This window comes from Scophthalmus maximus, chromosome 21, assembly GCF_022379125.1.
Source record: "Scophthalmus maximus strain ysfricsl-2021 chromosome 21, ASM2237912v1, whole genome shotgun sequence".
In the NCBI taxonomy this organism is placed as follows: Eukaryota; Metazoa; Chordata; class Actinopteri; order Pleuronectiformes; family Scophthalmidae; genus Scophthalmus; species Scophthalmus maximus.
Window position 1 is genome coordinate 10,005,180 of NC_061535.1, and position 21,948 is coordinate 10,027,127.

General features: G+C 48.3%; 1 protein-coding gene across 3 annotated transcripts in view; it reads left to right on the top strand.

The window, feature by feature from the left end:
* Positions 1-21,948, top strand: part of zeb1b (zinc finger E-box binding homeobox 1b) — a 117,370-nt gene that overhangs the window by 70,476 nt on the left and 24,946 nt on the right. Inside the window, exon 2 of one of the 3 annotated variants that reach the window (XM_035618680.2) lies at positions 7,075-7,123. The exons of the other annotated variants lie outside the window; for them this stretch is intronic. Within the exon in view, the coding sequence (XP_035474573.2) occupies positions 7,075-7,123 (49 nt within the window). The remainder of the gene's footprint in view (positions 1-7,074; positions 7,124-21,948) is intronic. 3 annotated transcript variants of the gene reach the window in all.

Consider the following 21,948-nt stretch of genomic DNA (forward strand, 5'->3'; position numbering starts at 1 on the left):
ATATAAGGACAGCGGATCCTCTCCACACAGGCGCGCGCTGGGAATCCTGGTCCTCGTCCCGGACCGAGGACGCGAGCGAATTCTTTCAAACACTCCTTATCGCTCCTGTTATTACTTTTTTTTTTTTTTTGAATGCAACCTGTAAACTATTTATTACAAATGGCTGCGGTTTTCTGCGCCTCACGGTTTCGTTATTCCGGGGTTCACCCACCTTTTAATTGTGGCGTTCAAATATGATTCACACGTAGACTTTATCACCAGATTTCTCCTGTTAATAAATGTTCCTTTTTTGGGGGGGGGGCTTTTTAGCGGAATTTTTAAAGAACTTTCACGAGTCATTAACGACTGCCATATTTATTTATTCTTTTTTCTTTTATAATTATCGCATTGACAACGGAGAGCCTGCGCTGACAACACGTGCTGTCCATCAAGTCATGCATCCATTCATGTGTTTCCGCCTCCCAGTGTTGCTTTAAGGAACTGGGGCTAATGCTGGGAATTCCGTGTTATTCTGTCCAAAAAAAAGAAGAAAAAAAACCTGTAGCATTTAAAGAGGAGGAAGAGAGAAGAGAGAAAAAGAAGAAGAAAAAAGGGATGGGCGACCTCGTTCGTTTTTCTGTGGTTCCTCCGTGGGAGGCAGAATGTGACCAAATGTGTTCTCTAGTGTGGTTTAGGTGTCGTGGGAATTTTCTGTGAGTGGCTCTTCTTCTCGATGGGTGCTGTTGATGATTTCCACTGTCGTCTCTTTTCCACGAGTGTGCGTCGTCTCTATGTGCGTAGGCTGTGGACACACCTCAGTTAACGGTCCTGCTGTCAAGGTGTGGATATTCCTCTGCCTTGTGGGGGGAAAGGCGGGGGGGTCTTGCTTGCCACTCTTATCAACTTATCAAAGTTTTATTAAACTTTTCTCAGGAGCCACTCAGGCCCCGTTGACATTTCAAGAAACATCTGCAAACAAACGGATGTGGGGGTTTTTGGGCCCCGTTTGCTTCAAGGCGCCGTGAAGGTCCTCACATGTGACGAGCCGGGTGATCTGTAAATAACCTTCTCTCTTCCAAAGTTCGAGTGAAGAGCTGGCGTACACTGTTGCCTATTGGCTACTCGCATATCATGAAAACCCCCCCAAAAACTTGATGTAATTAAGCAAAGCCCCTCAGGTTGTGCCCGGCTTGTTAGGGCCAGTGGGCTCTGCCGGGTCCCGTCCCGGGCTAGCAGGGGCAGCGGAGATCAAGGTGAGCTCCATTCCCATGCTGTAAACAGAGAGGTGTTAACAGGCCGCAGGATGACAGGTGTTTGCAATCGGTGGGATACTAGGGCCTCCTTTTGTCGCTTCCACCCGGTCGGCTCCCCTTAGGAGTAGCAGCCCTCGCAACGGTAATTTAACACAGCAATTTGGGAATAGAGGAATGCGCCCGGTATTAACATTCTTTGCAAAAATAAACAAGGGCTGTGCTGGGACAGCTTTGTGCCCGTGCTCCGGAGCCGGAGTCACAGTTAGGCACTCGTACAGGTAGCAAGGATTTGTGTTTGTTTACAATATCACAAGAGGTAATTTCTCTTTTTTCTCCCTCCCTCCATCCTCCCCCTTCTCTGTCTCTCTCTCTCTCTCTCTCTCTCTCTCTCCCACATTCACACTTGCACCTTAATGAATCATGCATCAAATAAGGAAAATGAGGTTGTGGGCTCGGCACTTGGCATCAGCTCATGTAATGTTGCAGAGCATGTTTATTGGCCTGGTGAAACTATACTTAAACTGTACTCAGTGCCCTGGACTCACCCACCCTGTCCAGAAACTTTAGAATACAAACTTATTCTGCATGAGTGTAGGAGAATTTATAATAATAATAATAATAAAAAAAAGAGATCATGGTTTAGCTATAGCTATAGAGTTTGTTTGGTGAAACAAGCAGTGTTTTGGAGGATATAGGAGGAGGTGGGGATTGGCTCGGCAGGTCCACATGCCACTTGAGTTCTTTAAAGACATCTGTTTACATTTAAAAGGCCCTCCCCTGTTGTGTGAAGAGTTTAGCGGAGGAGGAAATTTTTCATTTATCTCACAGCTTTTCACAAACTTCCTCAGCAGCTTCATTTGAAAGTGCCAAGTAAGAAGAAAATCCCCCCACCCACCTCTGCTCCCTCTTTCTCTTTCTCTCTCTCTCTCTCTGTCTCTGTCGCCTCTTCCCTCTCACTCCTCCTTCCCGAGCCGGCCCTTTTATTTCGGGGGGTTAAGACACAGTAGCCAGGGGTGCCGTTGATTGCCCCCTGACCTAGGCACCCATGCGTGCCGAGAGTATGACTTCACTTTCCCCCCCTTGTGCCATTGTGAGGCTTCCAGCATGTCCAATTGTGTTTGTGTTTAAGTCTGTTCAATAAAAGGGGAAGAGAGGAGCTGGGGTAGTGGTGGTGGTGGTGGTTGTGGGGTGGGGGGGGGTGTTGCCTTTTCTCCGCTCCCTCCTTCTCTCATTCCTCTCTGACCTCTAAAACTGTGTGCTCCATGTTCCCTGTGGAGTCGAAAAGGGGGGGGGGGGGGGGGGGGGGGGGGGGTGCGAAATGGCTGAGGTGACTAAAGAATTTTACAACAGGTGACAACTGTGGGACTGGTGCTGGCGGATGAAAAGCATGACACACATGGCAGCTATCTCGCAGACGAAAAAGGTGTGTGGTATGCTTTGGACGCACATCAGCAAAAGTAAATCAGAAAGAATTTTAGATCCCGCACAGGTATGGTTTACAACCTTTCCATTTTTATTACCCATGTGGAGAGGGGGAAAAAAGGTTCCGCTCTTGGCGAAGCTCCGTCCCTCCACATGTCCGTCAGGGTGGGAAACGGCCTGTCCTCACCTGACCATTAAAATTACGTGATGTACAACCACACTCCCACCTCTGTAAAGGCAGCTTAATGATTAGCTACTCCCACGGAGGCCGAGAGCATTAGCCTATAAAAAGGTAAAGAAGGGGTTTTAAACCCAGAGTCAGTTTCAGTAACCCCCTTAACTGCGCTTGGATGTGCTTTATTGGGGTTTGTGTGGCTGAATGCCTAAATGAACCATTGTGTGTTCAGGCCTTAGTGAGAAAGCCTGAGGAGAAAGAGCCTAGTTACCTTTGCAGTTTGCCTGCTCTACCTCATACACTTTCAGTGGCAGAAGAAAAGGCCCATTCAGCGGGCCCGGCATGGGGAGGGAGAGCCCTTTTCACACTCGGCTTGTGGGAAACTTCTCCTCCATACTGTGCATGCCATTTGCATATGACCCATTCTTTTCCCAAAGGTCCCTGCGAGGGAGGAATCCGTGGAACGTTTGCAGAATTCATCAAATCCCTCTCTCACGCAGGCCCTCGGGCTCTCGAGGGCCTGCGTCGTCGTTGTCGTCGCGGCACTCTGTGTGACATTTTTGTCTTCGGAAATGTGGCCTGCGTCTGCGTCACGCCCGCCCGCCCGCCGTAACGTTCGCGGGCCGATGCGTCCGCCGTGGCATTTCTGTCCTGTGTATTTTTAAGAGGCAATGTGCGCTATACCCAGTGTGCTGGTTTTTAATGTCAGGGTGAGGGCTTAATTTGGCACAGCAGGCAGGAGGTTCCCTGAGTCCCCCAGTACGGGCCAAGAGGGGTCCATCTGCATGACAGGACAATGTGACGGGCAGTGCGTGCCTGGAGGCTCCCCAACCGACGATGACGCAACCGTCCATAGATCGCCGACACTGTCTGAAAGGACAAAAATATCTGGAGTAGCTGAGTTTGCGGGGTGGGATTAAAGGGGTTTGGGGGGGGGTAACACAAGGATGAGGCGGTGGGAGCTTGTAGCGGCGCGTCAGCTCAGTGAACTGAACAAAAACACGACCGTTGCTCTGCAGCAACAACCCCCACCCCCCCCCTCCTCGGGATATCAGCCTTGCGTTGCTTCTCGTCTGGTAGTGACCAGAGCTGCCGCCGCCGTCGTGCTTGTTGTTGCCGAGTGTGTCGTGTCAGCACGACGGCCCTGAACCTGAACACTGATACTGATACAGTGAAACGTTCCGGGCAGGTGATGTGTTGCAGTGCGGCGTAAGGGAGGAGAGCTCAGTTGAGTGTGTCGTGCTAACTGAGAAGAAACGCCTCCTCTCCTGTCTCCGAAAGCACCGAGTCATGGGCGGACAGGTGCGCTCGCAGGAAGACTTCAACCTTATGAACTCGCTTAACTTCTGTTCTTTTCTTCTTCATCTCTCAGTCCCTCTCGGCCTCTCCCCACGGGCGTGGGGGTGAGAGATAATACTCTCTGCTCTTGTGTGTGTACACTGGAGGGAGAAATTACCTCTAAATTGCCGCCCTGGTGGAGGTAAATGTTGTGTACGGTGTGTTGATGTGTGTTTTTAATCATGTATTTGGTGGCTGCCTCTTCAGGCCCACAGCGACTTCCCCTTCGGGTCTGTCTCCAGACCCCTCCCTCCCTCCCTCCTCACTGCCCCATCATCACCACCACTGCCTCCCTCTCTCCCATCCCGCCCCTCTGTCTCCCTCCCCTCCTCAGTGGAGCGGTTAATGAAAAAGACTGGACTGACACAATAAGCAGAAGGCGGGCCCAGTGAGGGGCACTTGTGTGTTTGTGGCCTTAAAAAAAACTCAAACCTCTGTTGTAGCGTCGCTTCACACCATCTGACTGGCAGCTTGTCATCTTCCGTTTCTTCTTCTTTTTTGACGTGCAGTAAATGTTGGGAGGTCTAGTCCCTTTTGCTAGTGCTTGACCTTATTAGAGTCCCACAGTGTTTCTGTCTACAGGGATGAAACTAGATGACATCAGATGAGGAGTAATCCGCTGCCATGTATTGTGATTTGAACACAGCCGAGTGGCTGGCTTGTTGCCAGACCGTTATGATGATCATATTGATTTTCCTCTCCGTAGCACACAGAACTGATAATGGCCCTCCTGAGGGGGTACGCATTCATATTCACATACTGATTCCACTTGTCCCGAGGGCCACGGTGACTAACAAATGGAGTGGCCCCTCTGTCCAACGAGCCCGTGTGCGTTGAGCTCGCCGAGCTAGTTTATCCCAGTGACAGCTCCCTGCGAGAGAGGGGGGAAAAAAGAAAAAAAAACCTTAGTCACTCTGTTTGTTAGTCCGAAAGAAGGCCGGCCGCTATGCTGAATGTCAACATGGATAAACATCCACACGGGATTAATGAGAGGAGAATGGCCGACCTGAAAACAGAGGGAGGGCAGAAGAGCGGGAGCATCCACATTGGCCCCTTTAACCCATGAAGGGTTTTTTTAACCCACGGAGGCAGCCAAGCCTACGCACATTGACTCTTGTAAGAAAGCAGCTTTTATATCTTTCGAGAATGAAAAATACAAAAACATGCGTGGAAAAAAAGACATGCGAATAGCTTCATTTGTGTCTCTTCAGAGCAGTGAACAGATTCCAAACGAGAGATAAAAGCTGTTGTCGTTTTTCCTCCTTCTGTCCTGAGGGTAATTACGGTAAAGGAATGTACAGTATTTCCTAACTATGTTAGTGTTTTGTTTTTATACACTTCTGTCTTGTCTGAAGTCATGTGGCTTCATCGAGTTCCTCTTTTCAAGAGACTCAACAGGCTGTTTGAGAAATACCTGCTTCCACTGAATGAAGAGTTCGTGCACATTGGCAAACACATTACTCCCTTGTTACATCACACATCAGTATGTGTCTTACTCAACACATAACTGGTGTTACTTTTTTTTTTTTTTTTTTTCTTTTACGAGTTGCTGGTGGGATTGTATGTCCTGGCTCCAGATTTAGACTTTCTACCCCAAACCGCCTGTAACACACAGAACATCAAGAGCAAAGTACATGGTGCAGGTTTATAACTCTGGGAACTGGAATCCAGCCAGGGACTTTTGACCTGCCTCAGCCCACCTGTCCTGGCACCGCTCCGCCGCCGCCAATGTTTCAGGTGGTTACAGTTAAAGCACACCAGGGGCCTCCCCGAGCACGTTCCGTAGATATGTGTGTGGGTGTGTGTGTAATGCGCAGTGGAGGATACCCGCGGATCATAACCGGCCGATCATACATCTGTCTTCTTACTCATACTGACAGTCCCCCCCCTCCCCCTCCCTCTCGTGACACTGGCGCCTGCAAGTCAATGAAGCATGGCCTTCAATTGATCATGTTTGCAAGTGAACAACACTATTAATTAGTGCCTTGCTCATCACTTTGTTTGTTTGTTTTCTCCCACCGTTCCCATCATAACGCCCGCCATTAGCCGCGTGACGTGTGAGCTGCGTGCCAGTGCTCTGACAACACCAACAAAAGCCACATGCTCGTCGGCCCCGCCGTCGGAGAGCCTCCTCCTCGTAAAGTGTCTCGCTCCGGCGGCTCCTTCTCCAGTCCCGCGTATTCTTCCCCCTTCGCTCGTGTCTTTCTCTCGCTCCTCTCCTCCGCGGCAGCTGCTTTGGCTCTGATTCTCCAGCGCCAGCAGGTGCTGTAGGCACGCAGCAACTCAGCTATACAGCGCTCATAAATAACACCTGACAAAAGTATGAGGGAGCCAGAACTACAGCCGGAGTGAGCGAGGGAGGCGGAGATTGAACGTTTCCTCTGGCAGGAGAACAGGGTGTGGCTCACGGTCAAACGCTGGCCTTCTCGAGAAGGACATGTTCGGAATAGAAAGAGAAAATGTGAGAGCGTGTTGAAGAGGAGGAATGTGAGCTTCTTCTTCTTCTTCTCTTTTCCCTTTCCTTTTTCTTCTGAAGTTGGCTTTGCTGTCCTCAATGCCAACTTTTCAATAAACCCCTTTCATGCAAATTTCTGGTAAATGGATCTTTTTAGACTCAAGGCCGGCGCTAAGTGACTGGTTAAGGGGGAACTTGAATCTGAAAGAAGGGAGCCTTATCTTTTTTGTAATTAGGATGTAAGAGCTTGGAACAATGTTAATTGTGCTCTAAAAGCAAATGAAGAGGTCAGGAGAGAAATTATATGCACACTTTTATAATCATCATCGGTAATGAACCAGCACTCGGAATAAATGAACCCATAAATCAAGGACTATTAATGAACACAGTTCAAAATAAAACCCCTCACTGTCTCTTTGTCATTTTATGCTCTTCAAATCCACCAATGGCAGCCGCACATCCTGCCTCATCAGAAGCTATCGATCAGCCTCTGGGTCGAAGGTTAGTTTGTCATTTTTCTCTTGCCTCACCGGGAACAAAACCAGGAAGTGTGTGTGAGATTACGGCCCAGGATGCAACCTGAAAGCCCTTTATCTCTGTGAAAACAAGAGGCTTCCTGCGGCCTTGCTCCCATCCAGGCCGAATCCTCCCCCCCTCCTTCGAGCGCCCTGGCCCCCCAGCACCTGTGGCAGCCTATTTAAGGCTCCTCATCAGGGGCTGCGGAGACCACGGACCCGGGCAGAAAGCAAAAGAAATACAGCGTTTCCTTTTCAGACACATTTAAAAAAAAGATTTTGCTCTTGAAGGGTCCAGAGTCCAGGGACGAAAAGGGAAAGCTGGAAATTGGAAATGGGGCCGAGCAACACTGCATGTGTCCGCCCAGCGGCTGCCGTTGCACTTCTGTCTATCTCATGAAGTGCATTGAGTGCCTGAGCACAGTGTGACACATTGGCCTAAAGGCAAGGTCCTGTTTGACTTTGTCATTCATCCGAAAAGTTTTCGACTCAAACCCGACATATTTCCCCTCTCGCCAAGTGTCTCTGGTGAGTAAGCAATGGTACGTTCAAGCTTGTTGGTCACTCAAGGTTGTGTTGTTAAACCAAAACCTCTTAGGGCCTAGGAATCACTCGTTGCTCCTTTTGAGCTGCTGCCACAGCTGGCGAGGGTGGTTTGTCTTGACAGTGGTCTGCGTTGAATTTCAATGACCCCCCCAACCCCCCTCCGGTCTTATTATGCCATCACTGCTAACTGGCCGCTATTCACTGCAGTGTCCTGACTTCCCAGAGGGACCTAGATAAACAAGGGCTATTCAGTCACTGAAAGGCTCTCCTCCCAACCCCCCCACCAGCCTTGGGTTGTCCTTGTTTCAGTGCCAGGCTGCAGCGCGTCTCGCTCGCCACCAACGCCAGCAGCAGCGGGCACGGTGCCATCGATTCTTCGGCGACTCCACAGCGCTGTTTTAGAAGGGATTAAAACTCGGGACTTGACTGTGATAACTGATAAATGGCCGACGTCAAACTCGACGCGCGAATAAGGAGGCAGGCTTGGAGTGGAGCAAGGAAGTGGTGTCTTTCTGCCCGGGTGCGAATGTGTTAATTTGTAAGCGTGTGTTTGTGTGTGTGTGTGTGTGTGTGTGTGTGTGTGTGTGTGTGTGTGTGTGTGTGTGTGTGTGTGTGTGTGTGTGTGTGTGTGTGTGTGTGTGTGTGTGCGTGCGAGAGGGAGCAGTTATCTGTAGGTGTGGCGCTGTGTGATGTTGCAGGCCAAGCCGACTTCCTGTTGTTATAGTCCATCAGGGAGATCAGGGGTGGGGGGATGCTCCCATGAGATTACCCCGTGAGAGTCACATGGCCCCGGCTGCAATGCATTGAAAGGCCACGTTATATGTTGTCTCTGCGTGTGTTTGTGCGGCTCCGTGTGTCAAGCGGTGGTTAGCGAGTGCATTCCTGACCTCCACCTGAAATCTGACCGGGGTATGAACTGTCTCTGAATGAGCTTCCTCCGCATTTTTTTTTCTTCTTCTCCCCCCTCTGTCGGTTTCATTTTATGCCCTTCCCTCCATCCTTCCTCCTAATCAACAGAACGCAGAAGAAAACGACACAGCTCCCTAGGGTGCCTCTCCTCGTTCTCTCCCAACCAGATGTTTAAAAGCCGTTTGTTTGTTTACCAAATGGAAGTCGGCGTCGATCGGCGCCTGCCATAAAAAACTGTGCCTGCACACCGACGACACATGCCTCCGTATTAGAGTAAAGTGAGAATCATACAACAATCGATGAGTTTAAGTGCATCAGCAGTTGAAATATCTACAGTTGTCATTGTGATCCCGGTCCTGGTAGGCAGGAGGGGACAATGTCGGCCCCCTCGTCCCGCATACCTCCGTCACTCCCCCGACCGGCCGGCTAATTTAAGGCAGTGCCCTTCTAATCGAATGGCTTGTCTGATAAATCTATTGAATCAGGACAGATGTCCGCCGGGGTGTGTCAGTGACACAGCGTCTAGACGGGCTGAGAGGTGAGGAGACGACTCCCAACGTGATTCCAGATCCGAAAGGAATCTCACCTTCACCGCGCCGCTGCTGTCCGCCGACATTGGAACGGCTTCTTTCTTCTTTTTTTTTTAACCGAATCTGTTCCCTCCTGAGCGTCTTGAGAGTCGACTCATCCGGAGGACGGGGAGAACGTCTCAGGTCAATGTGGATTATTACAGACACACACACACACACACACACACACACACACACACACAGAGACACAAACACAATAAACCTGGAGTACACTCAGAAATAACATTAGAGTTGATTGAAGAATGCATTATGGTAACAAGCCAGCAGGCTTACATGTGGGTCAGGCTTTATCTGGCCCTGTTCTTAGGAGCGGGCAGAAGCCTCGGGTGGAATTCCACCTAATAATTGTATTGCCCCCGTGACAGATAACGTTGATGTAAAGCTGTTTATTATTTGTGATGAGTCCATTGAATCCCAGCATGCTCTTCCCCTTGTCCTTGGGGAGCTTATCCCCCCGGCAGGACCGACTGTGTTTTTTATTAAAACCCAGGTTCAAATGGACCTGGTCCTCTGATTGACAAGCAGATTAAAGCAACTAATAAAACATACATCATGATATACAGAGAGGCCCCCTCTGAGACGCCGGCTATTAATACACAAAAATGGAGGATTACTGTCCGCTTGTCTCCATGGCCATGGAGAGGGGATTAGGGTCCTGGTCCAGACAGATTGGATTTAATGTGTGTGTAAGACTAAATGACAAAGCCCCCCGTGTATGTGCGGCCTGATCTCTGTTCTTTGGCTGAGACGTCATGACATCCTGTTGTGTTTGTGGATCGGTCACATCATCATCGACATCTCATCATTATTATTACTATTGTTGTCATTATTTTATCCTCAGTCGTTTTGCACCAAATCACCTTGGTAGTCATCTGTAACTCTACATCTCTGTGCGTCACAGTTGGTATTACATAACATGTGTTCGCTGGACCTGATTAATTTAACGGCCTCTTTCTCACAATCGTGTCCCGATATTTTGTTTCTTTTGGTGACTGGACGTCTTTAGTAGGTCAGAACACGTGCTCTGAAAACCACACTAGTGTGTCAACTTGAATACAATTTATAGTATGTACGTATTCCTTCAGAGAACTTGAAAGTCAAATGATCTTCACAAAAAAATAGTTGGAAATAGTTCCACCCATCTACATTCTATAGATGGGTGGAAATCAACTTATGTGTACTGTAACTTTCATAGATGTGCATGTATGTGCGTGTTTCCATAGAATCGTAGATAGTTGTGGAACTGAACTATACCCGTCCTTGTACCCCGCAACACTCACTCAGGTTTTACCGTAATGTGCCTGTACCTGGATGGTTGTCCCAGACACACACACACACACACACACACACACATTCACAGGCTAGCTAACGGAAAATCATTTCACTCTCTTAACTTACGATCAACAATTTCATAGTTTACAGCGTTGCTCGACACTGAGAAATGAGTCCCAGTCTGGCGTACGTATTGTTCATTCGAGTCAGTAACGTGACTCCATTGCAGTCTGAGACTCTGTTGAATTGACAAATTACTTGATAACGCACGCAAAATTACAGCGCCGTCAAAAAGCTCACTATATTCACATTTTGACACGCTTCATCAGATTATCTTGTCTCGCAGAAGTCCGCCTTTTCCCCTCAAAACTACGTGCCAGGAGCTCAGGAGTCGCCACCTGCTAAAAAAAGATTTGTTTGGAAGTCTCAGCTTTGTCTCTCTGAAATCCGCGGATTAAAATGTAGCCTTAAGGGAATCCTTGATAAAGACAGATCTTTAAGGGAAGACGAAGGTACAATTGCAAGTGGGATACAAGTGATTATTGACTGTGGCTATAATCACTGAAAAGGAAAAAAGGAGTAGTATCCTATCCCGCAGATGTCCTCGAGATAGCACTGGGTGTATGTCCTTTACCTGTTTTAACATGCGGGCCACACAGGAAACACACACACACACACACACACACACACACACTAGGCTGTTTATCCCCAAGGGCGCCCAGCTAAAGGAGAGAGAGCCCCTTAATCATGTTCCTGTCCCACATCCTCGTTATCAGCCACGATTAATGAGCTCTCCATTAATGAAAAAAATAACGGGAGGGGCCAACCCCTCCTGTATGAGGGAGATGGGGGGGCTTCGTGCGTGTGTGTGTGTGTGAGGGGCTGATAGTAAATGCTCCCCAGGTGCAATGACATCACCCTCCAAGGTAGATATGATAGCTGTCACAGCTTGCTTTTGTTAGGGATGACACTGTGTGTGTGTGTGTGTGTGTGTGTGTGTGTGTGTGTGTGTGTGTGTGTCTTCATGTGGCCTCACATTCAATATTGTGTTTTGATTGTTGGAACTCAACCTCTTGGGTCTAATCTGTTTTTGCCTTGGTATATCTGTCTTCCCTTTTTGTCTATGGCGGCTATACGGCGTGAGAGGGGGGCGGTGGCAAGGGAGGGAGGTAAGGGATAAGGAGCGCTCGATGAGACGGGGGGGAGAGGAGGAGGAGGAGAAGGGGGAGAGGGCGGCAGGTGCAACGGACACCCGGCACAATCACCGGCGCTCGGCAAAAACAGCGACAGGAAATCAAGGTTGTCTTGGCAACCTGGCACTATCGATTAAGCGCGGCCGTCTCCGGGCTCACATCAGAGTCCCAGTGGAAATGCCGCCGCGTTGGGTTTCAGGAGAGGGGGGGGGGGGGGGGGGGGGGGGGGCGACAAAGAGCAGGAGGAAAAGAAGTAGCAGGTGAGGAAGGTTGAACAACGATGAGCACAGGTGATTGCATCTTGCTCAGGAGTGCGGAGAAGTGGAACCCCCACGTTGCTCCGAATCTCATCAAAGATACTTCTCTCCACTGAGTCATTTCCGTGGTTGAGGCCTTCTCAGAACCTTGAAAACATTCACACACGCCCGTGTCCCTCCGTCTCCTCCTTGCCTCCTTCTGCACTCTCTCCCTGCGTCTGTCTCTATATATGGGTCTATGCGAGCGCAGGTCTCTCAGCGTTTCCAGGCCATTAGTTCACATTGTGCAGTTGTGATTTAAGGACCCAGTGGCACACACGTCGAGTTTACTTTTCCACCTCTACAGGGCTGGCAGGTTGCTGTACGAACCCCCCGCCCGCCAAATCACGTGGTGATTTCACCATAATTGTACACTGAGGCCGCGGCGTTGCATAAGACCTGCGCAAAACTGATCAATACTCAGTATAGACTTGTAAGGAGGAGTTTTTTTGGCTGACACTGCATTCAGTTGTTCCGTTCAGTCGAGCCGTGTCTCTTTTCACGCTCGCTCCCCTTCTGTCTTTCTTTCTGTCTCCTGACAAAAGGTGAAATCACCCGAATCCCAAGCAGATGTGTCCTCTCTCTCTCTCTCTCTCTCTCTCTCTTTCTCTCTTTTTGTCTATCTATACCCCCCCCCCCCCCCTCTCTCTCTCTGGACCAAAACACCCACCAACATCTGGCTTTTGTCTTCAGTGTGAAAGGTTACAATCGGCATTCATTCCTGGGTCAAATGACTGCGGTGGTCAGTAGGTATTTATCAGCTCCAGCTCCAGTTGGCTGTGGTGTAAAACATGTCCCACGGGTGAACAACGCACAACTTTTTGCCCCTTTTTCTGCACCGTGGCGTCTTTCAGAGCACACAAACGCCGCGAACGCACCTGTCACCTGCGCGCCCACAGGAACGCCGCGGCCACGCCTTATTTTTGTACGGCTACTCAAATGTCACAAATGTCCCGTCCATCATCCGAACGAGTTTGACTTCCCCCACCTGCAGTATGAACTTAAATACTTGTTAGATTGGGGATGGTGTGTTGCTGGAGGAGATTTTCTGCTATCTCCGTTTTTTTGGGGAGAGACAACAGTACAGAACTGTACTGTTTCCATCCCTCCCTCTCACTTCCTCCTACCCCCCATGGTCAGTCGAACACAGAGCAGCCCTCTGTCCTGCCATCATGTGAGTTTTACAGCCTATTTAACCCACAGTCCTCTGGTGAGCCAGGCTCTATATTGTTCCACACAGTGTTCCATTTGGCGTGCTCAGTACTCCCTTAAAGGAATTGTGAAAGTGCTTTTCGCTGAGAATTCAATAAGAATATCAATACCACCATCTATCTACATATGCAACATATGAAGCGACAACCAGCAGCCACTTCCCCCTGTTTCTAGTCTTTAGGCTAAGCTAAGCTAACTGGCCGCTGGTTGTAACTTAATACGTACTGTACAGATATATGAGAGATATTAATATTCTCTTGGAAAGTTCGGCAAGAAAGTAAAGAAACATATTGCTCAAAATGTCAAACCTTTCAGTCAAAATCCTTATCATCAACTTGTTAACATTTATTATTCAGTCTTTATAATTGCTATCTCTTAAGCTTGCTACGAGACTCCAAAGTTCATTCATAATCTTTAATATTTTGAACAAGTCAACAACAACTTTATTTTCAGTGCTTTGTCAACTCTGAATAATTGTCACTGAACTGGATAATGAGCTCTGTCCTCGTCGTGAGTCACTGAACACACCGAGCGTCTGACAATGGCTCCCAAAACAAATGCATAACAGGAATCTATTTTTATTATGTGCAAAACTTCTCCTGTAGTAACCAGAAGTATAAAAACTATTCTACACGCCCTGGACTTGGTGAGTTAACCAACATAGTTATTACAACCGTGTCTTGAGCTTGGACTAAAATGAATGAAATGGCTCAGGTCAGACTTAATGAATTAAACACACAGGGGCGTGGAATGGAAATGAACACGGCCGAATCTTATGTGGTCGAGAGTGATGTCTGACAAGACTGTCGGGGCGCCCAGCATCCCCACTCCCCTCCTCATCTCTCTTTATTTGGGGCTATTCTGGGCCCGACTAATGTGGCGGCGATGCTGCGTGCTGAGTGAGTCAGCGGTCATTAGGGCGCGCAGACAGCACTCTGCCGGAGGCCACAGGAGCCAGTCAGTCTAATGATGAGGCCAGTGAAGTGCCGGGGACCTGAGCGCTCAGGACGTCCTATAGCTCCATCCAATTAGCCTTTATCCGGGGCCCCGCCCATTGTCACCGTTACTTAGAGCAAGCAGGACATCTGAGGGCTGGCACCCCATTTATCTTTGTTCCCCGTGATAAAAAAGAAAAGAAGGAGTGCCTCTCTTTGCCAAGGCAGAGCGACAGGTCTCTGATTGATGTTGCACCGGTGATTTCATAAGCTTCTCATCTTGCTCGCTTGCGCTTTATTAAGACTCGCTTAGTTCACATTTACATATGCATACGCTTTTTGTTGGCCAGAGTCAAAGTCTTTACTCTGAGCTTGTATGTGTCGGTCGCCGTTATCTGTAGTAACCGTTTAGTAACTCAGAGAGAGAGAGAGGGAGGGGGGGGGGGGGACGGAGGCTCAGCCACAGTGCTCAGATCCAGTCATCCTCCCCTGGGAGAGGCTGACTGAACAGGAATGTAAACATGGCAGCTAAATAAACTGCTGCGTGGGGCAGAGAGAGAGAGAGAAGAAGAGAGGGAGGACAGAGAGGGAGAGAGTGCTTTAAGAGGTGACGGGATCACTGAGAGAGAAGGACAGACTATTACAGGCTAGATCTTTTACAGTGTGATATTGTACATCGGAGGGTAAATGGTCCTGGATCAGGACAAAATGCCATAAAAGCGGATTTTCTCTGCCCATCAGCTGGCGGGCGGCCCCCGTAATCAAAGAATTTAACCTGGGCGGGGGGAACGACATCCACCGTGCATCGAGGCTTACAAGGACAGCTCGGCGTTCCTCTCCCTCCCCTCCTTTTAACACCTTATCTCAACCTCTCACTCTAAAATAAGATGCACTCACACCATGTCACATGGCACCAGCCATCACCCACAGCTCCTCAAATACTCCCCAGACTTTGAAAGCTTAAAAGTGTTCACACTGCTCGGCAGGGGTTTTTTTTGTGTGTGTGCGTGTGTGTGTGTGTGTGGAAAAGTGCTGCCCAATTGTGGTCTGTCATTATCAAGAAAACACTTAGTCAACACTTCTTTTTTTTTAAACACCTTTTCATTGTGCTGCATTTTCTGTAATTCACTAAAGTATTTTAAAGCGTCGGGTGCATTGCGATGCCTTGCCTCGTCTCTGATGGGATTGGTGAGCTCTTGAAAAGTCTATACCGTAAACTGGGAGCCTACAGTCTTCTATCCCGACCTAGTTCAGGGAGAAAAGCACCTCTCCGTCTGTGGCTTGTGGAGGCGCCTCTGCTCCACCCCGAGTGGACATGTAAATCCTTCGGGCTTGTTCTGATGTGCTGATGTGACCGTTGGGCACAGGTGCTGCCGGCCTCGGCCTTTAAGGCTCTCTCTCGGTTGCTGTGACCCGGGGCAGGTGGCAGCCATTACGGCTCTGTCTGAGGCAGCAGACTGGCAACATTGCCGTTTTTCCCATTCCCATTCCCATTTCCCAGTAGTCGAAGATGAGCTGCCCTGGCACAGTGTCCCGCTATCACCTGTCCCCTTTCCAGCCTTCTCCCTAAACTTACCAGCAGTGGGTCAGAGGCACTGCCTTGCATCCCTCCTCCCACGTCCCTGGTCTTCCCTGCTTTGCTTCTTTCTTTTTTTTTAATTTCTTTCTTCCAGCGCCTTTCATTTTCGCCCCAAGGTGGATCAAAGAGGAGAGGTCTGAGGAGGCGAGTGGAACCAGACTCGTTGTCAACAAGTAGCTTTCTCTGTGTCGCTGCTTTTTATTTTTTTTTGCCAGAGTTAAGTGTGGAATACGTTTCCAGGCGTGTTCGTGTAGACAGGGATTAATACTCAAATGGAGCTGAAAACACTTGGGTGGATGTAGATTGTTTCAGTTTTAAAATGTAGTAGCATGGATAAGTTACTGATCTTTTATGACATTATGGCGATTGTAAAAAGAACAAATCTGATCATTATATAACTGTGACAGGGCAAAACTGATAATGGTGTCTGCCACAGTTTAGGTAATTGATGGGAAACACTGATATTATATCTAAGCCACCAGTTTATCTCTTCTGTCATTTGGTAGCTCAACAGTCCATCCTGATACTCTACCTGATGTCTTCCTTACCCTCTCTCCACCGTCACTACCTCGCTTCCATCCCTGCGTTGAACACCGGGCGCTGGGCCAGAGGTGCTAAACAGCATCTTAACCTGGTGTCTGAGCCCCGACTCATCCTTTATTCATTCCCATTAAAGGAGCATGAGAGTTGTTCTCCCCCTGTAGCTGCTGCTGTTTCCCCCTCCATTAGAAAGACAAACGGCTGCAGCGCAAGTGTACCTGGCTAGTTCTCCATACATAACTAATGGGTGGGCGTGGATGAAATATGCATGCCGGGTCTCTCCTGATACATGTGAGACGGACCGTATGGTGACGGTATATGAAGACACACGCACAGTGCAGATGTGTAGGTGTTGTTGCATACGGAAACTCTGAAGTAGTGTATTTCCCTAGTCCTATGTTTTGTAATTGTTTTCATGTTTATTCAATTTTGTATAACAAAATGGTACCTAATTCAAGGGAGCCGGCAATCATCTTGAAACCTTTAAAACCAAGGAAGGAAAACACAAAAACAATAGTACACACATTCACCCAGAGCACACAAATGCCCACAGCAGTGCCATCTAACAGGCAGTGTGCCAAAATAGGTAGAGTACACATGCACACAGGCCAAACAGTATCAGCATCTCCCACCTTTACAACAACAACAAAAAAAGGAGAGGGCAACAGACGATGGGAGGAGAGCGAGAGAGTGAGATAAACGTTAAGAATGGTGATGAAAATGGGGAAAAGTGCCACGCCAGCGACTCCGGCAGGGAGATGGACGGGATCGAGCATTTCTGCCCGCTGGTGGAATTTGGATGGTGTAGGGAGGGGGGGGGGTATGGGTGATGTGCTGGGCAGGTCAGTTAAACATCAGCATTTCCTGTGGACTGTCAACCGCACCCTCTCTCTCTCTCTCTCTCTCTCTCTCTCTCTCTCTCTCTCTCTCTCTCTCTCTCTTAACCCTCGCTGCACTGCACTGGCTGCATCTCAATCAATTGACATAAATAGTGCGATTGGTCAGAGACCTACGGAGAAAACGTCATTGATGCCTTAACGGACCTGAGAGATCATTTTTGTGTGTTATAGTGCATTTTATTTCGCGTGTGTGTGTGTGTGTGTGCACAAAATCTTCAGCAGAGGTGCAGGGGCGGGGTGACGGGTGAGCACCTGAGCAGTAATCCAGCCAATTAGTTTTGAAGGAGCCATTTAAAGCGAGCGGAGGCTTTGAGGAAAGGTGGATGAGAAGGTCGGGATTTTCCTCTAATCCTCACACTGCTGCCGGCAGAGGAGATGGACGGGGAGGCGGCGCACTGTACAACTGTCACAGTATTCTGGGGGGTGGGGGGTGCACACTCTATATTAAAAAGAAAAACCCTTAATTGCTGTCAGTTAGCATAGCACGGAGGTTACATGCCATAAATAGCTGCACAGATAAAGACACATGCACATAGAGTAGACAGCCACAGACCTGGTGTACAGTACATTGACCCTCTGATCTGTATTTTTTTTATTTTTTTTTAACTGGCACTGCATGAAACATTTCCTGCCCTAATCACCAGCCGCAATGGACGTTGGGGTATTACAGTAAAGTAGCAGGTGCCTCTCCATTGCAGCATTGCATGGACCGATATGATTGGAATCTATAATCTGCAAGGCTTCGGTGCCACCGTGGTGCTTATCAGCCAGGTTTGTTTGGCCAGGCCCGGAGCGCTGGTTTTAACAGGATGACAACGTCGTGTGATTAACCTCTGGTGGTTTTTTCCAGTGCTGCCCTTTTTTTTTTTTTTTTATACCTTTGCTGTTGTTTTTATTTATGCATGAACGGGCCGAGGGTTTTATAGGGTGTGTGTCTCTGTGCTCCAGCATTGCTGTGTGAGTTTGTTCTTCTTTTTTTTTTCAGTAGAATGGAAAATGTTGTTATGCTACAAAAATAATAGTTTATCGTAATGGCTCATTCAGGCCCGATCTTTTCCTTTAGTGCAGGAAACCCAGTCTGTGCAGACTGCCTCCTATACATTATACATGAGAATGCATTGTTGATTTCATTTGTCTTTTAGGTGTTCTCCCCCGATCCCTCTTTATCTGCCCCGTGATCTGGGCTGTGCTACAGTTGGGTATCGTCTCTAGTGGTATTATTAATCCAAATTTTGTCTGTGATTCCACCGTGTGCCTGCTGGAAACGCAGCAGACAGCGAGGCTGTTGGTGGTGACATGTACAGCTCACATGGCGCCAGCTGCTTTTATTGGACAATAATGGGAGGCTGCCATGGATGACTTACAGGGACGCGGCCGCAACCTTCCATATGGAGGGGTTTTTTTTATTTGAAGACAAGACGCTCGGCGCACACATGTGGAAAGTTTTGCCATAACGCAAGTGAACCATTGTATGATGTGTTTCCTGGCCTCAGATGCTTCACACTGCAGCACCTATAACTGTGTGGGTGCGGCTTTTGCGCGTATGAATGATTGTGTTTGTGCCTCACGGTTTTCTTAAACATGCATCATAGGTGATGCGGAGCACATTGAAGTGTTTGTGGTTGAGTCTTTGTGTTTGTCAGTCACACCCTGGACGCTGAACGACATATATGCCATATATGTAACATATACTTGCGTAAATGGGGTTGTTGTTTTTTTTTTGTAGATCTTGCGTTATCATGAGCTGATGCTGACGATGTTATCTCCGCCAACAGGAAGTGAGGTCACTGTTGTGTCCGACCTGTCGAATTGATGAGAAGTCCGTGCTCATCAGCTCATTACGTGAGCCATGCTAACGAAGAATTGCGGCTTGAAGTTATTTTTCTATATTTTTCACCCATTTGATGTTGTGCCGCTATTTCTTCATTTTAAAAGGAATAGTTGCAAGGCAACAAAGTGAAGAACATGTTCTGGGCAGTCACATAGTTTTATTTTCATCTTGCTTACTGGTTTTCACTCTAAGCTAATGCTGTTAAAGATAAAAGGTCAAGGAATAATTGGGTCTTTATCCTTTTTGCCAGACTACACGTCACCATCAGAGTGACTCCTGGGTTCAGTCTACTTTGGGTAGCAGTATTGTGCAAAGGCCATATTCATACCCAATTTCACATGCAACAATGTTTTAAGACACAGTTCCAAAGTATTTCAAATATGTTACTCGCTTTCCGAATACCTTACAGATTACATTTGTAGTGAAATACCTTTTCAAATCAACCCTCCTCACACACTTCAATATGTTTTTAATCTGTACCTATGTTACACTGTGTGCGACGTACCCCACGTACATGTGAATATCAACTACTAGAATTCATTGATTTCCAGTGAATCTATCAGTAAATCTAGTGGGAGTGAACGACTAATGTAGGTTACCATGTAGGTCAAACTCAGCTCATTTGGACTCACCTGTTGGTCATCAGCCGTTCTTTTTGTGCAAGTCACATGCCGTCTGGTATGACACACAGCCCAGTCTAGCTTCCTCTAAAGGAGTCACCATCCTGTCTCCTCTGGCAGGTACTGGAAGTGTCGTGTCAGCTCTGTTGTGGCCCTTTCAACTTCCTCCTCCTACTCCTCAGATCAAGCTTCCCCTTATTTGCAGGCGCTCAGCGAGAGAGCACATGTTCTGCTGGCGGAAAAGATGTGGTTAAGGTTAGTTGTTCGGTGACACATGGAAATTCAGGCTGATTATAAACAGGACCAAAAGCCAGCACCTCTACGACACGAGTGTGTGATGTTCCTCCGGAGAGCCAGGTTCTCGCTCGGTTCTCCCGTCTCTACTTTCTCCCTCCCTCCTTCCCTCTGCCGACGTCCAGTTGGAGCACCTGGGAGGAAGCAGCTGTAGGTGGTGATTACAGTTTAGAGACTCCAAAATAACCTCTCCTCCTCCCTGCTCGCTCTCTCCCTCAGTTCTCTCCTCCTCAGCCACCTTCTCCCGACCTTCTTTTCTCTGAATCACACAATCGTCCGTATGATACATGTAAGAAACGCAGGATATAAGATGCACAAAAAGAGGAAAATTACCTTAGTCTCACTGGGGCTTCACTAATGTCTGTCCCTGTGTGTGTGTGTGTGTGTGTGTGCGTGTGTGTGTGTGTGTGTGTGTGTGTGTGTGTGTGCGTGCGTGTGTGTGTGTGTGTGTGTGTGTGTGTGTGTGTGTGTGTGTGTTTGTAGCCATGTAAATAAAGTGACTGGTACACACACACACACACACACACACACACACACTGACCGCCTGGATCATCAATATGAGCAACGGTGGGCTCAGCTCATACAGATGAACACAGGATGAATAATATTAGCGGAGCATCACTGCATATGACCACCCCTCTCTCCACCCACATCCAATGTGTGTCTCCGTGTGTGTGTGTGTGTGTGTGTGTGTGTGTGTGTGTGTGTGTATGTGTGTGTGTGTGTGTGTGTGTGTGTGTGTGTGTGTGTGTGTGTGTGTGTGTGTGTGTGTAACTGTGTGCATGTGTTTACTGTGCTAAAGCTCCCATCAATCACACGCCCAGGACCTTTCAGGCAAGCCACACACACACACACACTAAGGTACTAACACATACACGCTCCTGCTGAGTTTATTAAAAGCCAGTGTGTTATCACTGATCTGTCTGACAACAGATGTACGCCAGCGCGCACACAAAACACTCAGTCAGCTCGAACTCGACCATCAGCACACGGCGCACTCATGTCGGCGGTGTGACAGGAGGAGCCGGTCCTCGCACAGAACTGTCTTTCTTTCCTCTTCCTCTCGGCTACGGAGCACATCTCCACAGTTGGACAGGAAGGTCGGTGTGCAGGGTCACGCGCTGCCCAGTGGAATTCCCCCTGAACTGCAGGGAGCTCACAAGAGCAAAACACATCTCAGTTTGACCCAGTTCAGATGCTGTAGTGTCAGGAAAAAAAACAGAGCGCAAGCTCCTCTTCTGTCCGTGCTGTTTTGTTTCATTTCCTCAGACGTTCTTAGCTCTAGCAGAATCCCATCCTTACAACTGTGCGTCTGTGGAGAGTTGCTCCAGGGACAGGTCACTGAATGTACCTGGGGTTATCAGCTCTGATGTTTGTTGCTCTAAAGCAGGGGTTAGATCTACTGGGTGTCCTTGGCGAAACTGTTTGCAAATCGCTGAATCCCTATAAATGTGAACTTCCTGGAGGAAGTCATCGCTCCAGTTACTCCCACAGGGAGTAGTGGTATGTAATATCACTCATTAAAAAAAACAAAAAAAACAGAGATCACTTGTTCAAGGCAAAGTATTAGTAGGGCAAAACCAGAAAGCCTGCTCATATAGACAGCCATCATCTTTATAGATGTACAGTGGGTTTTCCCCCTAGGACAGAACTGTTATCAGATAGAAGTGTTTCTGCTCTGGAGTTTACTGTAGTTGACATGGAAACGGGAAAAAAAGAGGCTCTATCCCAGAAAACATCTGGCCGTTCCCTGTTGAATGACTTCACATCATGGCTGACATCACATGGGATAGTCCCACGAGTCCAGTCCAATGATTGCCGTGTGCTTTGGTAATCGAGGTCCCACCCTCGCATACACCCCCTTCAGGGGGTTGCAGCCAACATCTGACCAGAACATGACTTAGCTGAATGAAGGACAAGACAGCTGCATGTAACGTGCATACCGTCAGAAACGAACGGCGTTGTTTGGTTGGCACTTCGCATTAGTCCCACTATTCCAAGAGTCAGCCTTCGGTGTCTCCGGTTGCTCAAAAGCAACAGCTCATTTTTCTCCTGTTCCGAGTTTCAGTTTGTTTTGTTTCTTTATTTACACATA